The sequence below is a fragment of the Nipponia nippon genome, unplaced genomic scaffold, assembly GCF_047370975.1.
Source record: "Nipponia nippon isolate SJK-2023a ecotype South Korea unplaced genomic scaffold, ASM4737097v1 scaffold_4, whole genome shotgun sequence".
In the NCBI taxonomy this organism is placed as follows: domain Eukaryota; kingdom Metazoa; phylum Chordata; class Aves; order Pelecaniformes; family Threskiornithidae; genus Nipponia; species Nipponia nippon.
This window is the reverse complement of record NW_028262358.1, coordinates 36,916,364-36,938,020: the sequence shown is the minus strand read 5'-3', so window position 1 is coordinate 36,938,020 and position 21,657 is coordinate 36,916,364. Positions and strand designations below refer to the sequence as shown.

Genomic DNA, 21,657 nt, shown 5'->3' with positions numbered 1-21,657 from the left:
TCAATATCTGTAAAATACATATGTATTTATTTTTTTCCACTCCCCTCCTTCTTTTTTCAGAAGTGAAGCCAACTTGCATATTTAACAGCATGGAATATTATGATGGAGACATGTTTCGAATGGATGCTTGTCGTTTCTGTCGATGCCAAGGTGGAGTCTCTATTTGTTTCTCTGCCCAGTGTGGTGAGCTACACTGCGACAGGTACTATGTGCCAGAAGGAGAGTGCTGCCCAGTGTGTGAAGGTACAGTATCTTTTTAATCCTGTCTGCTTATTAATTCTGCTGCTTTTTTTAATTTGCTTTTTCAATACAAATGAGGAACCAAGTGCTTTATTTCATTCTTCTAAAGTTTGCAGATTCCTCCTTAATTCAGTTTATTTCTACATTTTTGCTGTGTCCGAGTGTGCTGTCTTTTTTGCAGTGCTTTTCTGATACTGACACTCTGCCCTCTTTATATAGAGCTGTTTGGGCTTCTTTTCCCTTCTGCATCAGAACTTCCTCAGACACGGTCAAATGTGCAGTACTTTTGGGGGGTTCTTCTTCCCAAAGGACATATGAAACTGTTCCTAATTTCTGCACCAGGTATTTAGACAGGCTTCTCCAAAGCAGCAGTGGTGGCCGTAAGTCACACTTCCATTGCTTTGCAGCCTGCTTCTTCCAGTCTTGTTCTGTTCAGCTAGAGCAATGCATACACCTTCTCTTCTCTACAATTATGGCAAAGAAAGAGGGCAATAATCTGACTTCAATGTTTTTTATCTTTCTCCTTTGCCCTGTTCGACAGCCTTCTCCTCTGATTGCTGGGCCTGCAGTCCTCCTAAAAAGGATTCTGTGGGAAATTTCATGTTGACCCTCTTGCTTACACTAGAAAATATTTGACGCATCTTCTGCCAGAATACAACCAGGATTCCAGCAGAGGGAGATGGGGCTCGTACTCTGCACTTGGGTCTTGCCCAGTTGGGGTCAAATTATGGCCACGACACAAAGGCCTGTGAAGTGCTCCTGGTCCTTGTGTTTAAATGTGAACTTAGGAATGACTTCCCAATAAGCAAAATAAGCTGGAAATCTCAAATCTCCTCCTAAGAGGAAAGGAATCTAATTATTAATGTCACTGTCACACACTTTGTAGTGTACTTAATTTCAATATTCCTGTAGTTTCTTGGAGGAGCAAATAAGCCAAATGGTCCATGATAGTTGTGCTTCATTCCCAACAGAGAATTAGGAAAGCAAAGAACCTTGTAAAAATGAGTTTAAAAGAGGCAGCTGTAAGAGTTGGACCTTCTGTTTTGGTGGCCTGTTCTGTTACAAACTACTGAAAACTTCTTCGGAGATTTAAAAAACGAAAATCTGGATAATGAAATATCAGGGTGGGTAAGGTAGGAAGTCATTCTTTAAAGAGTATTTGTATTTTTATAAATTTTAGTGTATCAGTTCATATCAGATAGGTTGATACATGGTATTCACATGTAGAGAAGTTGAAATACAAATGCTGTAGGCTTAAGTATTCTAAAGAGACACCAGTCCATGTTTGCCCTGTGTTTAAGATCCGGTCTAGACATTTGTTATTGACTATAGTTGGAGACAGGATGCTAGACTTCTTGGTCTTTCCTGGTACAGTTGTGCCTGTGCTTTTAAGAGCCTTCAAGTGGTGGGGGGAAAAAAAAAAAGATTCAGTGCTATCCCATCATTTAATGACAGATTGAAAAAGTTTAGAGAAGGCACATGTGATGTGGTAAAACCCTTCCTGAGGAAGTGCAAATCCACTCCTGAAGAAATTGCTGTATGAGCTGCTGACTTTATAGAACATGTGAAATCTGTTGTTTTTTTCCTATAATTGCTATTTTTTACATACGTGAATATTCTGAGATTTGGCATTATAAAATCATTATGACAGTGTTTATAGATACATAAACAATGTATCTATATATCTGCTATATCTGGGCTCCCCTATCAGCTCTGTCATACTCAGATGAGGATGCTGATCTTCCACATTGGACTTACAGTTCTAGATATGTCCTTCGTCCTCTTTGGTGATTTTAATACTCAGGTATCTTATGATTTATCAATAAATTGTTCTGTCGTATCATCATATGGTGTTAAAAGTTGATTCTTCCATTTTTGCAACCTTTGAATCAGACTATCAAGAAAACCTGTTAACATTTCATTCTGGGTATGATAAGTTGGTATTAGGCATGCAATGGAAATTTCTTCTTAAGACAGGTCCTTAGTAGATAGAATAAAATGGATAATGACTTACAATTAAGTACAATCTTCTTTTTCAAGTAATGGCTGTAATTTAGTTTCTGCTCAGCTGACTGAGTGCCAAGTTACAGGGTCTTTTATCAAATCATCCAGCATTGTTTGACTTGCTTGTTTCTGTTGAGTGCTTTTCTGATAGGGCTTGTAGCACTAAATCAAGCCAGCAGGTTGAGGGAGGTGATTCTCCCCCTCTACTCCACTCTGGTGAGACCTCACCTGGAGTGCTGTGTCCAGCTCTGGGGCCGCCAGCATAAAAAGGACATGGACCTGTTGGAGCAGGTCCAGAGGAGGGCCACGAAGATGATCAGAGGGCTGGAGCATCTCTCCTATGAGGACAGGCTGAGAGAGTTGGGCTTGTTCAGCCTGGAGAAGAGAAGGCTCTGGGGAGACCTTATAGCAGCCTTCCAGTACCTGAAGGGGGCCTGGAAAGGGAGAGGGACTTTTTACAAGGGCATGCAGTGGTAGGACAAGGGGTAATGGCTTTAAATGGAAAGAGGGTAGATTTAGACTAGATGTAAGGAAGAAATTTTTTACGATGAGGGTGGTGAAACGCTGGAACAGGTTGCCCAGAGAGGCAGTAGATGCCCCATCCCAGGAAACATTCAAGGTCAGGTTGGACTAGGTCATCTTTAAAGGTCCCTTCCAACCCAAACTATTCTATGATCAAGGAAGTCTGATTTCTCCCTTCTGAATGATTGGACAGTAAGATATATGTTGTTTATTTTCTTGGTTCCTTTAAACATTTAAAAAGAAAAAAGAAAGCTCTGATCCCTTTCTTAACTCGCATTATGTTAAGTGACATCTAAAGTGACAAGGTAAGTCTTTCAAATGGGCAGAGTGTATACTTAACAGCCCACCTGTTAATGCTTTTCTAGTTGGTGAAGAGGTGGCATTTTCTTCTACCTGTTGTCTTTCTATTTGGTTATTTTATGACTGATTTTCAAGGTGATTAACTTTTTCCTACTGATATTTTCTTGATGATGGAAATATAAAGAAATATAATGCTTTCTTCTTTTCTGCAATAATTTCAGAATAGCAAATGGTAAATTTCCTGTGCATTGTGTAGTACAGGCACAAGCCCTTCTTGCCTTAGCTCCAGGAAGAATTCTTTCTCAAGGTCCTGTAGGATTCCTCAGCATCAGGAAATGTAATTTGCTAGGCTCAATTTATAGCTTTAAATACTATTGACCTTTTAAGAGTACCAGGAACTTTGTGCTTTGACTCACGTAAAAGACTATTGCAAATAACACGAGTCTTATGGCTTTTCTGTGCTTTCTCTGTATTCCTGTGTCAATCAGGATCCCTTCCATGAGTTGAATGATAAAATTCACTTCATTTGTTTGTGTATGAGTTGATTTTGGGGTAGGTCAAAGGTGATCCTAGACGCAAGGTAATCCTAAAACAAAAAAGGTGCTAAGAGATTAGGAAACATCTTAATTTTTACATGTCTTATTTTCCCAAACACTTGTTTTTTATGTTGGCTTAACGCATTATGCTAAAATTGGGACTATCACTAAAATTCAGAATGGGAGTGAATGCCAGGTAGAGGCAGAAGCTGTATGCAGTTTCACTCCAAATGTTCAGAGTTTGATAGTGTCATAAGCTTGGTACAATGGCTTATAATAAGACAACAGCTATTAGCACTGCTACAGGTTTTATCTACACTTAACATGGATTGCCTTCCTTCTGAAGGGGACTGATGAAACTTCAGAGTCCTTCCCCCGCCCTGCTTTAAATAGGACATCTCTTTTCTCCCAAATCCTTCAAACCTAACACTTTCTGATAATTGACATATGGTTAAATGACTTGTGCTTATTTGATGCCTGCTATCTGATGTCTGCTAAAACAATGCTTTTAGTTGTGTTTATTGTTTTCCATATATTGAATTTGCTTTAATATGTAACTTGTATTAGTGCTTGCTTTGAAAACTTGACGTGATTACTGTACGTTCTCAGATACTTAATTTTTGAGTCTAACAGTTATCTTTTTATTAGCCACCATGATAAGTTGCATACATTCACATAATGCATGTATTTCTACTATTAATATCAGTGTCGCTTGTTGCATTTCTGAAGAGTAAAACATGTTCTTTCTGAAGGGTAAAAGCTGCTTTTATTTCAAGTCATGAATTAGCATATAGAGTGTTGCATTATTTATTTGCATGAAACCTGAGGAGAAAACTCATGTAAAGTATATGCCCCAAAATTCTGTTATGTAAATATCTGAGTGTTAATTTGATTGCTAGCAGGTAAATGGGCCTTGTAGCTTTTAAAGGTAAAAAGCTCCAACTAAAAAGAAATTGAAAAATGAGCCAGATAATCTGACCAGGAAAACTAGTATATCTCCAAAACTGTGATGAGATGTAGCTTAAGGCAGACTCCTTGTTCCAGCAGAAAATGTGCCAGAGGTCTCATCTGTAAAATAGTGGTGCAAGGCTGACAGGAGTCATTCCAGCGGTTCATTGAGGTGTTTTCAGTTCCCCTCAGAATTTAAGTTGATACAAAAAAAATGGATCAATAGATCTAAGATCCATTTTGTTTTGAAGAACAAAATCGGAAAATCCAAAAATTAAACCTCTTAAACACAACCCAGCCATTTGTAAATACGTTTTCCATACTAGATCTGCTTGTAGCATACAAAAATGGCATTGAAATAGTTAAAAAATATCTGAATTTATAAATGTTCAGTATAAGTTGACTTATCTTTTTCAACAGTAAATTTCAATATTGAAATATCAAAGTTGTTACCTATCTTATTTTATCACTGTATACCACAGTGTGGTTCTTTTAAGGTTTGATAGTGGCTGCACTTAACGGTTTCGAGGTAATGTAAAATCACAGTATTGCAGTTATGCATATATAAAGTTTAGGCATAAAAGAAAAGATGAAACTTCTTGTTCTCTTGCAATTCCTCTCATTTCAGACCCAGTTTATCCGGTAAATAACCCTGCTGGCTGCTATGCCAACGGTCAGATCCAAGCTCATGGAGACCGCTGGCGAGAGGATGACTGTACTTTCTGCCAGTGCATCAATGGAGATCCACACTGTGTTGCAACAGCCTGCGGGCAGAGCTGTCTAAATCCTGTTAAAGTCCCTGGGGAGTGCTGCCCAGTTTGTGAAGGTAAGATTGGTATTTCCTCTATTATTCTTAGGTATGTCATGGCTGCTACTTACCTGGTAGTTCCTGGTTTACTTTAAAATTTTGGAGGACTGAAGTAGCTGGTACAGCATTGCCTGGGACTGAATAAACTAGTGAGGGTGGGAAAAATAAGCATGGTTTAACTACACCTGTATGTGGCAATGCCTGATACTCTTTTGGCCCGAAAGAATATAGTAAGAGGTCATTTAAGGTCAGCGTTGTTCACTAATTTTACTCTTAGTTTTGCTTAAAGCTTATTAACAAATACAGGAGAAGTTAGAAGATCAAAATGTTCATCGGCTGGTATTACTGATAATTGGCTTATTCCTGGTTTCTTATTCATCAGTGTCATTTAGTTACAACTAAAAAAATCTCTTTGCACAATATAGTTTGATATTGGACATAATTATTGTATGAATAAAACATCATTATTTCAGTGAAACTTACAAAGGATGGTGTTATCTGGGAGATAGATATATTTCCACAAGATAATGAAAACTCCATTTTAAACTCTAAAAATTAATCTATCTTTTATAACTGACTGAGTTTTTAACTTAACTATGTGGTAAACACTTGCCCAGCCTGGCAATGGAAATGCGAAGATTTGCAAACTGAGACCTTAAAAAGAAAAATTTTTAAAATTGTGTGTGTGTATATATATATGTATGTTCAGAGTTGCTTTTTATGGAGTAGTTGTTCATCATGAAAAGCACCAGATTGCTAAGTTTAGAAATGGTTAATCTAGACCTGTCTTCAGAGCCATCTTCACAGTGTACAAACGCTTGTGGGTGCTCAGTGAACTACCACTTACGTTCTTCCTCTTCCATCTCTGATAGAACAAAATGAATTTTGTGTAACTGCATGTGTCTCGGGGCCCTTCTTGGTTTGCAGTATCCATCCAAGTTCATTGGGATGCTTAGTTTTTACGATAAATCTGAGGAGCATAAAGATTTCTTACAGGTGCTCTTTCATTCCAAAATTCACATCACAAGATAGGAAAAAGGTGCCTGATAATGTATAAAAGCTGCTGGTGAATTGTAAGGAGTTGCTACTTGCACTGAATTAATTTTACAATAAGGAAGCAGGTTAACTGCTTTTAAACCCTGGTGATCCCGTCATGATGGACATCACAGAGTATGTGCTCTCACGCCTCATTATTTAGCATGTATGTGAGCAAGCTTGGGAAGGGAGTACAGAGAGAGAGGCTGATGGAAGTATTTTCAATATGTTGAGGAGGTTTTTTTTCCTCCGATGAGAGAAGGATAGACAAATCTCTCTGTTCTCCTGTTCCAGATTGGAGAAAATGGATGAGAGATAATTGGATTAAATGCTCATCTATATCAGACTGAGATAATTATGAACCATGGGAAGCAAACACAGGGTAGAGTGTAGGCTTCCTTTGTTCATTACTAAAGGTTGCAACACAGCCAGGCTGGTGCTTCATTAATGTACCACACTAATGCCTCTACAGTGCTTTCAGGACACAAGTTAGCTCATCTGAACTAGGTTAGGTAATTCTGTGCTATAACATGTTTTTACTTTTGGAAGCAGAAGTGGCTAGCAACTGCTTAAGTCCATAAAAGTTGTTTTGTTGTTTTGTTGTTGGGTGTGTGTGGGAGTGTGTGTGTGTGTTAAATTATACTTATGATACAAATTATGTCAAATAGATCAAGACTGACACAATAGCACCATGGAATCAATATTTAAATGAGATTCTTGTGTCATCTTAATTATATTTTCTCAGAAAATAATCTGACTTGTTATTTTGTTTGTCATGTTAGCTGTTGTATGATGTACACTTAATTGTAGTCATCTGGTTTTGTGTGTGTCATCTGGAGGAGAGTAATACTGAATGGTCTTTTGAGCAACTTCCGAATTTTTAAGCTTAAATGCATCACATTTGACTTGGTGTTTCTTTGATTGCACATACTGCCAAGTAAACAATCAAGGGGTAGTGAAATTATCTTAATGATGGAACCAACAGTTAGCGGAAGTACTTTTAGTTCATGCTAGGAGGGGATTTGACCATACTCTCAAGTACCAGTGGTCAGAGGATACCTGAAAACACACTTGAATCCTCTCTTCTTTCTTCCCTTCCCCACAGCAAACAAAACCAAACAAAACAGACGATTATGCTCCATAATGCCAAGCTAGTTATTTAATTTCAGGAATTTAGATTTGGGACTATTTCAAGGATCAAAAATCTGGACTGTTAAAACTCAGCAGTGAGTTCAGATGCTAGAACCCAAGGTATAAAAAATACAGTTTGCAAGAAGCAGCTTCGAATGACTTTGAGAAATTACTTCAGCATCTCACACTTAACAATTTATCTTGCAATAATAATAAAAAAATCCCTGAGAAATGAACCAGTCAAGGGCAGCAGTAAACTTCTTGAAGTTACATTTTTAGGGCATTAAACGAGCTCAAGGCTGCTAAGCCTTGTGATTAGCAGCCTGAATAAAAATATTTACATATATTAGATATCAAGGTATCACCGGATTGGATGTTTGTTAATTAAAGAGACTTGTGTGTCTTGCTGAATCTGTTAACATTTTTCTTTGAAAGCTTACATTAAGAAAATCCCAGAACATTAGGAAAAAATAATAATCTGTTAGATGTTGGTTGTCTGCATACTGTGTATTCTTAAATTATTTTTGAAAAAAGTAAACGTTTGAGCTGATGGCAGCAGGGGCTTGTGCATTAACCATAGACTTATGGCCCGCCTCCAAGGTAAGGTAACATCATGTGTTTTAAGATTTAAATCCGAGATTAATAGTATTTCTACTTGGAGTTTGATGCATGGGTAGAAAAAAGTACTGTCTGCTTTCTTTGCAATAGTTATTCCTTGTTAACCCACTGGGCAAGGGGCTGCTTAGAATCATAGAATTGTTTAGGTTGAAAAAGACTTTTAAGATCATCAAGTCCAACCATTAACGTAGCACTGCCAAGTCCACCACTAACCCATGTCTTTAAGTGCCACATTTACCCATCTTTCAAACACCTCCAGGGATGGAGTTTCAACCACTTCCCTGGGCAGCCTGTTCCAATGCTTCAGAATCCTTTCAGTGAAGAAGTTTTTCCTAATATCCAACCTCAACCTCCTGTGGCACAACTTGAGGCCATTTCCCCTTGTCCTATCGCTTGGTACTTGGGAGAAGAGACCAATCCCCACCTGGCTACAACCTCCTTTCAGGTAGTTGTAGAGAGTGATAAGGTCTCCCCTCAGCCTCCTCTTCTCCAGGCTAAACAACCCCAGCTCCCTCAGCCGTTCCTCATAAGACTTGTGCTCTAGACCTTTCACCAGCGTTGTTGCCCTTCTTTGGACACACTCGAGCGCCTCCATGTCCTTCTCATAGTGAGGGGCCCAAAACTCAACACAGTACTCGAGGTGCGACCTCACCAGTGCCGAGTACAGGGGGACGATCACCTTCCTCGTCTTGCTGGCCACGCTATTCCTGATACAGGCCAGGATGCTATTAGTCTTCTCAGCCACCTGGGCACATTTTTGGCTCATGTTCAGGAGGCTGTCAACCAATGCCCCCAGGTCCTTTTCTGCCGGGCAGCTTTCCAGCCACTCTTCCCCAAGCCTGTAGTGTTGCATGGGGTTGTTGTGACCCAGGTGCAGGACCCGGCACTTATCCTTGTTGGACCTCATATGATTGGCTTTGGCCCATCAATCCAGCCTGTCCAGGCCCCTCTGTAGAGCCTTCCTACCCTCTAGCAGATCAACACTCCCAGCCAACTTGGTGTTGTGTGCAAACTTCCTGAGGGTGCACTCAATCCCCTCGTCCAGATCATTGATAAAGATATTAAACAGAACTGGCCCCAATACTGAGCCCTGGGGAACACCACTTGTGCCTGGCTGCCAACTGGATTTAACTCTATTCACCACAACTTTTTGGGCCTGGCCTTCCAGACAGTTTTTTTTTACCCAGCGAAGAGTACGCCCGTCCAAGCCATGAGCATTACATCTCTGTTCTCTGTTTTTTTTTACTTGTAGTAGGACTGAACTGAGGAAGTATGTATGCCATGGGAAGACTTAAAAACATTGCTTTCTTTGCACATCTTACTGTCCTGAATTTGGGTTATATGGTTTTAATGACATCACGGTCCTATCCAAAATGCTGTTTTGGTTCTGTCATCATTCAGCCAGCTGACATCTCTGTCCTCTTAACCTGGTAGGCCGCATGGGTTGGTGCTCCTTCCCCTTTTTAATCAGTGTCTCACTCATTTTCCTGAAGGTCCTTTCTGTTGACAAGGTTCTGCTTATGATACTTACTGCTTCGTCAGTGACCTGCAGGGGTGGTGAGATCAGGGGAGAAGAAAGTCCTGGCTGGAAATCTGGGTGACAAACCAATCCCTTGATTTTAATGTTACTAATGAAAACAACGTGCAACATGTTTAGTGAAGATCTGCAAGCAATAAAATACATTCCAGGCACAGTTTTTCCTAACAGAAATTAAAAACCTTCAGCATCAGCCATATGATGCTTTTCTGTGTACCTACCCCGTTAAATCTGCATGTCTGTAGCTTACACTACACTGCAAAATTAAGGTTATGAGCACAAGTGTCGACTGAATGGAAGCTCAAACATTACTAATGTTGCACTAATAGCTTAAACGCGTTGTCTTGTGCTCTCCAGTCTGTTCTCCTTTTTCCCCATCCTTCTGCATTTCTTATCTCATACTGTTCAACACAGAAGAGCAAAATCCATATCTAGTGTGGGCTAAGTTGTGGGATCGGTGACATTATATATCATATTTTTAATTGTGCACATTACTCGAGAAAGGGATTCAAGGGAGAAAGCAGCACAACTTAGTGATATGTTAAATAAATGGGCAAAATTAATGTAAACCTAGCAGGTGATTTTGAGATAGTAGTTTACTAGTGATTGTAGGGTTAAACATACCTCATTTTACACTTTGCTTGTGAATGGCTTCCAGTTCTCACTCATGTCTCAACTCACGCTGTAAAATGTACAATCTATAGAGAATATACCATAGTGAAGTAATGTTCTATTTGTACATCAGTTTAAAGTGACCATGTATAGTAATTCCAAAGTTGTATTATACAATTTCATCACAAATATACTTCACTTTTCTGCTCTTACATGGGTTGTATGTTAAATTTCTTAAGCTATAGCTCTTACTTTTTGCATGAACGACTTTTCTGGGACTAGTGCAGAATGTAGGAAACAATTATTTTTCTGCTAGAATCCTAATTATGTTTCAGCTCTAGAGCAGAAAGAAGACTGATGCTTGTTGAAAACTATATTTTTGTCAATTTAGTTGCTGATGGACCAAGCCCATATTTCCATTTAAAAATAGGCTTCAGATCAAGAACAGTAAGGAAGAGACTTTATATGCTTATCACTATTTTTTAAGTATGCATTTATTTCTCATCAGACTTCTGTTTATATGTAAAAAAGATCCAGCTTGCCAGCAGCCAGCTTCAATTGTGTGAACTTATTTTAAGCATGTTAGATATTAGCTCTTTAGTATGTGAAACAAAATATTTAGTCAGAGATGTTTCTATCATTTATTTAGTGTGAGTGTTGAAGAATGGAGTGGTGTGTGGGATGTGAAACTGATGGACAAGTTCTAATCAAAGCTGCCTGTGGATCTGGCCTGGCTGCAGCTCATCTGGAGTAAATCGTTATTAGTATCAGTCACTTCTGACTTTCCCTGCTCTGTCTTCCATCTAAATGCTGCTGCACCTACGGTTCTGCCAATTCAGTTATTTCCTGGCTGGTTTATAATCGGTTTCAGTGAAAATAAATATCTGTTCCTGTAGATAAGTTTACATTCCTGCAGCTACATTATGATAAAATTATTCTTGGATTACATTTTCAAAAAATTTTGCAGTCAGAGAATCAAATATAATGTAGTAGAAATTCTGTGAACACAGGTTCTTGAAATGTCAGCACGGTATGTCAGCACACAAATGTATTCAGCCTATGAACACAGTAAATTCAGACTGAAGCAGAACATTCCCACTCCTCCGTGAAGAAAATCCTGATGCTCTTACTACAGCAGTGAGAAAACCAGAGTGCAAGGTTTGTAGAGACTGAAGTTATACAGAAATAGCTGTTCACAGCTTTCTAAATCAAGGAGTAGCAATTGTGATATGTAACATTACCATACAGAATTGATTTGTATCAGTTTTCCACAGTAAGCCCTTTCTGATGCTTTGTCACATGCTGCTGTATACATATCCATAGTGTACATACTGTATGTGTGTATGTAGCCCACAGAATACACATTCCAGTGTTGACTGGACAGCCAAATTGGTTTGAAATGTATAATTTTCTGAATGCTTGTATGGGGTTTGCTGGACTTAGAGAAGAGGGTAACTATTCAGCTCCCCTCACACCTTCCGTACTTAAATCTTTTCCACCAGCAGCACTGGTAGACAGAGGAGGGTGAGTGAGGTGCTCAGGATGCTTTACACTGGAGCTCCTGCTGGAGATTGGTGGGGAGGAAGAGACAGGAACATGGGGTAGGTGTATGGAGGACAGGGGTATGTATGGGTGTAGCGCTCCAATACGATGGGTTTGTATACGGTTTTAATCTTCAAATCTGTGGGCAACATTTCTTGAGCTGCATTGTAGTTGGTAGCCACTAGTAACTGTGCTGGGTCCAGCTCTGTTTTGATGTTTTCACTTGCTCAAATTGAAGCTAAATTTACTTTATCTACAGACAGCAAAGCTGAAAAGGGCAGGCAGCATCTTGGAGAGCAGAGTATGAATTTGTATGCTTGTTTTAAAGCAGAGAGTTGGCAGAAAAATGTTGACCAAATTCAACAAGGGAAAACAGAACGCACTACACTTGGAGGAGATTCTTCATGAGTCCTGAACCACAGTAATTGTAAAATAGCAGTTCTCCGGGAGAAGTCTGGTGATTAGAGGGAAAGAAAAAGTTGAACCTGGATTAACAGAACCTTGAGAAGGCAAACACCATGCTGACATTATGATCAAGAGTACAGTTTGCAAGACCTGAAGTAATCCTTTTTGGTTTCTTTCCTATGGGCGGGTATGTCCCTAGCTGACATAGTAGGCCCTTGGTCCTTTTCTGGATGTTGTTCCTCTGAAAGAGTTGCAGGCAGGCTGGAAAGAGTCAGAAGCAGAGCAATGAGCAGAGTCCAAGCTTTGCAAAACATGTCCTAGGAAGACGGACTGAATAAATTGGGTTGGTGTCACTTAAAGAGAAAATTATGTAGTTGGAATGAGAAGACATCAGTCTTTAAGTGCCTGAAAGGTTGTTGCAGAGAAAAAGATAGGACAAGAAAGAATGGAACTGAATTGCAAGAGGGAAGATGTGTTTTAGAGGAAAGCAGAAAGTTGTTGAGGAAAACAGAACTCCTCCTGTGGCATGTTGTGGCTAAGATTGTCTTTTTGATGCATTCAGGGCATCGCAGTTTGTATTTCAGCCTCAGTGAAAGGAGATTTGCTCAGGAAATTGCATGTGTAACTGAAAACAGTAGTAGTAATTCATGTGTAATTTTCAGTGTTTATACAAGTGATGGCTGTGGCTCACCAATATATAGCTGCTGGGGTTTTTTAAGTAAATATCGAAGTGATCAAAGCCCTTTCGGCAAGACCTCTTGTCACGATATGTCCACTCCTGTCACTCCTTGCCAGTTTTCTGACACAGCAGTGCCTGTGGGTTGTGCTGGGGCAAGGAGTGTATAGATAAAAGCCCAAGGTGTGAGCAGGCAGCTAGCTAATTTGAGGCGAGTATGTCTGGGAGAGGAAGGCAGAAAGTGACGGTTACCAATAAGGCATGAGGCTAGAGACAGAGGCACATTGAGACAGCGAAGTGTGGAGGGGGAAGACCTTCCTTTATCAGCCTGTCCCCAAACTCAAGCTCTTCAGTTGACACAGCTTTTCAAGGCAGGCACCTCCTTTTGCTGGTGGAAGCTGGGAAAAGCAGGCCCATCACATTCTGTGGATCCAAGACAAGGAACTAGTTTTAAGCTTCTGATGGATGCTTCTGTATAGCTTCTATAGCTGCTGTAATGATATTGGTCCTTTGGGATTTGCCTTTGTTTGTTTAATCTATTATCTATTTAGTCTGTTTTTTCCTTCTTTTTCTAGACTGTCTTCATTAAGAGCTAAGGCTTAGATAATCATATTGGCCCGCCATGCTTTCCCTACAGTTTTAGAGCCAACGGCTTCTTGCAGCAGGAGGAAGTCTCAAAGAGCCCATTTCTACAGATTTAGTGAAAACAGACAGCTAGGTAGAGGGGAGAAAGTGATTTTTCAAGTGCCATAAGGGACTGCAAAATTTTGGTGTGCGCTCACACTTTTTCAGACTTGGAGGTTCTTTATGGGAGCTGGTCTGTGCACCTGTCCCATTGAAGGTAACCAGATCCATTGGCAATCAGGTTTCTGTCAGTACTGCTGCTTACAGAGCTACTTGCTTCTCTGTTCGGCTAACAATTATTTATTTTCCAAATAAAATTGGTGTTGTTTAAGTAGCAATTCCATTTTTAACGAATTTTACAAAAAAAAAAAGTGAATACTGGAGCTCAAAATAGCTATTTAGTGGCAATATATAATAGCATATGAATAACACCAAACAAGCTACAGTGATAGAAATAACCATGTTTCCCTTAGGCCTTCTGCATCAGTGGACAGCTGTCTGTAAATTGGAATAATAGTCGTGTTCACAGAAAGCAAATATTGGGTTGGATAGTATGAAAACACCTGATTTTTTTATTTTTTTTTTTTTATTTTAAACAAGATATTAAATACAAGTGCTCAGCACCGGCACTGATGCCAGAAATGTCCTTTAGGAAAGTCTATGGTCGTTTCCGTTCCCTTGCATCTCACAGAGGCTCAGGCTATTCACAGGGAAAGCTGCAACCCAGTCCGCTGATGCGCAGTAATTGGTTACCGTGCAGTACGTCCTTCTGTGTGAGAGCCCTCAGGTATAGGTGGCAGGGTGCCAGCATAAGCTGTGAATGAGAAATTAAGTGTTAAACAAAATCCCCTCAGAGGATTTTCATGAATAAGGCCTGCATTACTTTGCTGTCATTATGGCTGACACTTTATCTTCACAAAAAGAAATTAACATTTTCATCAATAAAGGGCTCCAAACTCTAGCTGAGACGTAATTCAGTTCAGTTCCTTTAGCGTGTCCAACACTTCATTAAGTAAAAACAGGCGGCAGAGTCCAGTGAAAAGAAATTTTGATTCATTCAGGATGAAGTCAGTGGTAGTGAGCAGCGTTCACCAGCGCAGGATTTGGGTCCAGAGATCTCCTTAGAGTGTGAAGTATAAGTTATTGTTCGGCAGCAGCGCTGTAGCTCTCAACCAGCCTTTTCATCGAAGTCAATTAAGAGATGCAAACGCCATGCTGTAGAGAATTGGGCTTACGTTTGCCAGATCATGCTTTAGTATAGTTGTTTTAGACAAGGCAGCTGAGGCTGTTGAACCACACAATCCAGGGTATAATGAAACCTACTGCCAATGAAAGTCTCTCCAAGTTTAAGAAAAGCAGGAAGACTATACTAGTATAAAATAACTTTTTCCTAATTTTCAATGGTTGATCGTTAAGTTTAGTGGAAGACTACTGAAAGGATAAATAACCAAAGAATCCTAATTAATATATATCAATGCAGCTAAGGATGTCTCACTTACAAAGAACCTCATGTGGATCCTCTCATTAATTCTTTTCAGTGCCTATAGCATTCATAGATTTGCCCCAGATGCACACTAATTTAGTGTTTGCTGTATCTTCACCTAGTAACGATAACTGAATGGCCTTCTTACCTGTTTGGACATTACTTGATAGGCAGGCTTAATTGATTCTGCTTTAATAAAGGTGGTTGTTTCTTAGTGTCATTCCACCTAAAACTGTCCATCAGCATTAAAATACATTTGAAGGGTATACATGCCTGTTAATCAATTCTTCCAGTTTTTGGTTTAAGACAGACAAAAGTTTTTAACTTCGCATCTTGGGAGTGGAAAGTTTGTGAGTATTTTGATTGCATCACTACAAAAAAGACACACACCCCCATGCAGCTTTGGTTCATAGGAGGCTTCTTCAGCTTGCAACAATAAAAATAGTCTTGGATTACAGTAGTTATTTTCAAGGAAAAATCCATATTTAAGTAGTTTCAGGTTGACAGTATGAATAAAATTTGAAACAAAAGCCTGCCAAGCTGAACTGAGTTTGGAAGTATTAGCGAATATATTTTCAGAGTTATTTGTGACATTAGAAAATTGCATACATTTTATAAATAGTTATGTGATGCTGAATTCTTGAACACTGATAGTTAACACAGATAGCTAAATGCTGGGAAAAAAAATCCTGTAAGGCATTAGATATTTCAAACCCAGGAAGGAAATTCTCTTGCCCAGGACTGATATTTTTCATGTAATGAACTGGAGGGGCGGGGAAGGCTGGAATGCAAACTATGAGGATGGAAAACATTTAGTCACTCTTGGAATGATATGAATGTTTTTACAGGAACCTTAAGTAAACACACATGCTGCTGCTTAGTAGGCTGCAGTTAACTTTTTTGGACAGCAGTCAAAATTCAAACAAGTATGCAGACTCGAATGAAAGGCTGTTGTGCAGCACACCCTTCAGGACCAGTTTTTAGCCAGTTATCATGTAAAGCATTAGGTAAAAAGTTAGACTGCTGTTCACTTTTTTCTTAATTTTTATAATAAGTGCTTGAATGTACTGATGCTGTATTTCTTTAAGTCAGTTGGTGCTGGTTTCATAGGATCAGAACATCTTAATCCTTTTAGAAATAGTTTGTGTTATAAAATACTACAGAAGAGGGAGCTATTTCACTTTCCCCAAACACAGGCATGTTCTTTGTTATTGATGTTAGAGGTCTTTCTCCATGTGTAGAACATGATTTTGACTCATTTTTTCTTCTTCCCCCAGAAGAGGTTTTCATTTCATGCTCCCAATGAGATGTTGGGCTTTGTAGAATCCTCTTCTGTTGAGCTTATTTGTTGTACATGGCTAACACATTCTCCAAATATCCCAAGACCAATCACTGCAGAATCAAAATGTGCTGCTATTTTATGAGTTCTCTCTGGGGTTAAAAATCATTGTAAATTACATGTGCAAACTTCAGAGAGGTATTTTTTAATTTTTTTATTAATTTGTGACCGAGCACAATAAGACCTTTATACAAAGTTTCTTATTGTTGTCCCTCCTAAAAAAAAAAAGAAAAAAAAAATTCACCACAAAACAAAAAACCCATAGTTAATTATTGTTAAAAGTATTGGAAATATCAATGGGCAGAACTTGCGATTATTTTATTTGTTTTCCCATTTATACTGAAAAGGGGTTTTTTTGTGATCAATACTGCTGATCTAAAGGTAGGGAGAACATACATAGTGGTGCTCACAGGTGGATATAAAGCTTCACTGTGCTATACATTGAAAATGTGTTTCCATGTTCCAGCCTTTTAAATAATATGCCTAAGGAATTGATCTATTTTATCTGACTGGTTTTAGTTAAACTATAGACTGGTTCACATTAACAAGATGGGAATATGAAAGAGGAGGTTGGGGAGTTGTAGCACTGAGTGGTGAAGCATACAATCCTACTTTTCGTTCTACAGTTATGACTACATAGTTCTCACATTTAAGTTTAGGATTATTTTTAGGCCTGGTGGCTTCATTGTGCTGCACAACAGTTAGTTTGGTGTGTTAGAAAAGTCCATGTGTTACTGTTGGTATGAACTTGTATGTTGAAATTATCTTGATTGTAATTTAGTCTTTCAAAAGTACAAATGCTTTTTTGCATTTTTTTTTTTTTCTCATACATGGGAAGATGTTTTTCTCATACATGGGAAGAAATCACTGGCAACTTTATATTCCAGTTGCATCAGCAATATTCTCCAAATAATTCCTCAAAATATCTTGATGAGAATATACTGTATTTCTGTTATATAGTAACTATGAAAACAAACATCTGAAACTGTTTTTAAGCATGCCGGTAATAGTCAATATACAAATACTGAATAAATACAAATGAAATACAAAATAGTATTTTGGTCAGTTCCAGGGACGTATTTTTCTTAATGTCTATTAATGTAAAAATTGTTCACTTGGCAATGAATTTTTAAGGCCTGTGCTCCTAAATTCCATGTAAAACACAGGGACTTGTGCAGTAGTTTGCAGTCTTACGATGGAATTGATGAAATCCATGGTGGTTCAGGTACTCAGAGAAGGATCTCAAAAGATAATTTTCAACCTCTGTATAGTGATATATCTATAGAGGTTACAATTTTACTGTTTTGATGAAGAAACGATGCAGATTGAAACCTCTTTGTTAGCGTGAAGTTGGCTGGAAATGCTGGTTTTACATCAATACAGATAAATTTATATGTAAAAATCCAATAAGGCAAGAAAAACATGTATACATAAATACGTAAAACGCTTGCAGCTTTGAGGTCCAAAATGTCCTCTGTTTGCCTGGTTTTGTTGAATTATATATACATGGACTACTGTCAACCCACACTGTGTTGCAGTTTGTTACTATGGCATTTCCAAATCATATTGTGATACATTTGGGACGCTTTACACCAAACGCTGGTAGGACTTGCTAGCTTTCAAGCATATGTGTGTAGAGTAATACTGAGTAGAGCTGTGCTGGGAGCACCGATGAAGACGGTGAAGAGGGGAAGTCAGACCTCCTGTGTCGGCTTAGCTGGAGTAACCATTGTGCTTGAATCAAAGTAACTGAACCCAAGTGTTTGGTGCATACTTTTGTCATACATTTATGGCAAGGAAAAATATAGTCATTTTATTATAATGGGAATAGCTTTTTTTCCCCTTCTGTATTGAGAGGGCAACATTTACAAGTGGAATTAAACACTGGAATGATTGAGTAATGTAAAATACCTGTCCCCTTACATTTCTAGTACTTTTGGCTTAAGATACATCATGGTCCAGATTTCTAACAGTCGATTGCAGGCAGCAACAGAAGTTCCCCATTTAGTTTTAAATTAACTTGTGTTTTAACAATGTTATATTTAACAATGTGCAGAAGAGAAAACTTAGAGCCCGATAGTTACTTCCCTACTTAAAACCAATTTTGTAAAAGCCTGGAGTAGGTATTTCCTTCACATGGCATTACTGAAAGTGCGAAACAAAACCTGTTTTGAGTTAAAATATTGCATTCCAAATGAAACAAAGCAAAGAGCTTAAGTGGTTTTTTTGTGTAATAATAATTATAAAAGTACCTTGCCGAGAGGTGAAGCATGGGTAATGTATTAACTTAAAGGAGGACAAAAAATGAGACTGATTAAGGGTGGTTGTGGCTGTCACTAAATAACGCTTCAGAGAGGATTACTGTTATAATTGCCTGGAAGAAATTTTTCTTATTGAATAAAAAGCTACTCTTTAAGCCATTAAGTAGATTTCAGAGAGGTGTTATTAGGCAAATGTGTACTCTTATTGTGGAAGAAAGGTAATCAGTACTTGGCAAAAGCATACAGAAATCATCAGAAATTGAAATGTTTACCTTTGGATTTCAGTTCCTTGATTAGGATCCATCAAGGATATTGCTGCTTTCACTAGAAATGTCCTGAGTTTGTGTGAAAGTGAAATTCATGGAGTCATGCAAGTTGGAAAGGTCCACCAGAGATTTTCTAGTCCTAGTAACAGCAGTCACTGCAAGGACAAAGCCAGCTCCAGGCTTGGATGTAATCTTGGATGTCACCATCTTCCTTTGTTTCCCTGTAAATGTGCAGTTTCATTTCAATCTGGGATGAACGAGATCTAGGGTTTTGATCACATACCATAATATTTTTCAGTGGATTAGTCAGACTGACGTCTGACTAGTGGATATATAGATATATAGGTAATATCCACTGTGGATTTCAAAATTTTTGAAGTTATTTTTAAGTAAATGCCAGTGTAAAAAATTAATTGGAAGATTTTTCTCAACCTACCAGCATGCAAATTAATAATCCTCTGCACTAAAGTTCAGCATGGAAAGTATCAGGCTCAGAGAAAGTATATGGAAGCAAGATGTTTTAATAGAAATCTGCATTTAACCTTATATATAAGCACTTGCCATCAGCAAAATCTGTGCTCTATTAAAAAAATCCGTTGTTTTCATCCAAACTCTCTTCAATCCCCTTTTCTTTATTTTCTTCTTCTCTCTTTCTTTCTACGGTATAGTTTTATTGTTGTAAAGCACACAGACAGAAACAGCACCCATTTTTCCCACCCATTGTCTGTGCATTTGTGCACTGGATCTTTCTTCTGCCGTTTCTACGAAGAGCAGCTGTGAAAGCCTAGCTCAGATCATGTGGTGGTACTTGCTTTTTCAAGCTTAGCTACTGCTTGCCTATTCAAATAGCTAGAAGCCTGGCAGAGCAGAGCTGGCTTTATTTGTTGAGTCTTGTCTAGCGAAGTGAAAAGGGCTGATATTTTTTTTTTTTTTTTCTGGCTGCATTTTTGCACATGTGGGGGTAGGGAATGAAATTATTTCTTTTGTCCTCTACTTGCAGCTCATTGAGAAGCAGGCATGCATATAAAATTACTGTATCTCAGGGCTTACCTTTAGGGACAGAAGGGAGAAAAAACACATTTGTAAGCTCGTCTGGAAACACTGAGGATGCTGAGAGCAGACACAAAAGTGGGAGGTAACAGAATAATAAAACGCAACAAATAGAGGACTAAGAAAAACCTTTCAAATGAACATAATGACAGTTTAATGTTGTCCCTTGTAAGAAATACCACATTACTGGATGTATCAAGGGGGCAAAAAATCGTTGTGTTGGTGTGTCCAAGACACAAGAGCACCAAAACTCAGAAGTATAGTTTTGAAAAATCACCATGAAAAATATATAACAGAGATCTGCTGGGTTTTTTTCTCAATATTAAATTATACCTGCAAATAAAGAGATGTTATCTTGAGGGGTGAACTTCAGTGATGGAGGGTGAAACACAATCCTGTTTCTGTCTAGGTTTAGTTGACACCTAAGTGGATCAATGAATACTAAACTCCATTTCAGCTTTCAGGGAGCTTTTGTGGGTTTTTTAACTACATATTCTTACCTAACTGTTCTGCAGTCAGATAGTAAAGCTACAGTCTCCTTCGGTTCTCCAGCTCATGTTACTGTCTGTGAACTTTGCTTTGGGTAGCATTAATGATTCATATGGTTTGTAGTGGTTTTAACTACGAGTGAGTATAAGCTTTACTGTAGCTTTTTTGTCATATGAAGCATAGGGTTTGGGCTGGCTGGCTGGCCAGGAGCCTGAATGGAGCTTCAGGGTAGCTGTTGTATTCTGGTCTTCTGCATGTTTAGAGTATTTTGGGTAGAGAATGCAGTGAGGTAGGAAAGGAAGTTTTCAAAATCAGCACCAGATGCTAAAAATCAGTTTGTTTGCAAAGCTATCTTATATACTCTGAGTACTAAACAGATGGGATTAATTAATGGAGTCTCTGGAATATATTATATTATTGATATATATTGATACGTTCTTGATCCCTAAACGAATGGCTTGTTGAAATTCCAAATGTTAGATATTAGGTATGAATATGATTTAGTCAGTTTACTGAATGAACTTGAAAACAAATATGAAGAGTTCACTGAGATTAAAAGAAGTCTAGTTTGGGAATCCATGGATACTAAAATACAGTGCTCATTATGGTTACTCTTCCATACTACACATGCAAACTCAGAGCTGTGAAATGAGTAATTTACTGAAATTTTTAAAATCTTTTATTTGACCCACAACCTAGTAATCTGCATTAAACTCTTAGAAAAAAAAATCTGAAAAAGTTTTAATTTCAGCTAGGAGTGCTTTGATAGGTCTACAGACACACAGATGCCATTGTCCAAATTTCTAGCTTGCATTTGAACAAAGCTGGTGGTGGTATTTTATATATGTATAATGTGTATAGCTACTTTTCCTACAAAAATTACACAAGCAACGGAATTTGAATGTTATTTCGAAACTTTCAGCGAAGTGAGGAATCTGAACCATGACCTCTGAGATAGAAGTGTGAAGTCGTCTAACTTCACTGTAGTGCCTTTCGTTCAGTTTTCCCCTCCAAACTCTGTACTTAGCTGACCTAATTTAAAAAGGATTAAAAATGTTCATCCGCTTTATAAACTGTTGTGAAGGGAAGAGTAGGGCTGGGGAGAAGCTATGAAAGCTGAAAATTGTGAAAGACAATGAAAGCAGAAAAGCACGTTCTCATAATGAGATAACTTTCACTTGACTGGAAGGCATGGGTGCAAAAGCTGCCTGCTGGACATGGAGCCAACAGG

The 21,657-nt window shown here is 38.5% G+C and overlaps 1 protein-coding gene across 2 annotated transcripts in view; it reads left to right on the top strand.

Moving 5' to 3' along the window:
• The window catches only part of CRIM1 (cysteine rich transmembrane BMP regulator 1), a 199,916-nt gene that overhangs the window by 128,573 nt on the left and 49,686 nt on the right, over positions 1 to 21,657 (top strand). For both annotated transcript variants that reach the window (XM_087776384.1, XM_087776383.1), the window contains 2 exons: positions 61 to 243; positions 5,179 to 5,376. In XM_087776384.1, coding sequence (XP_087632510.1) covers positions 61 to 243; positions 5,179 to 5,376 — 381 coding nt within the window. The remainder of the gene's footprint in view (positions 1 to 60; positions 244 to 5,178; positions 5,377 to 21,657) is intronic.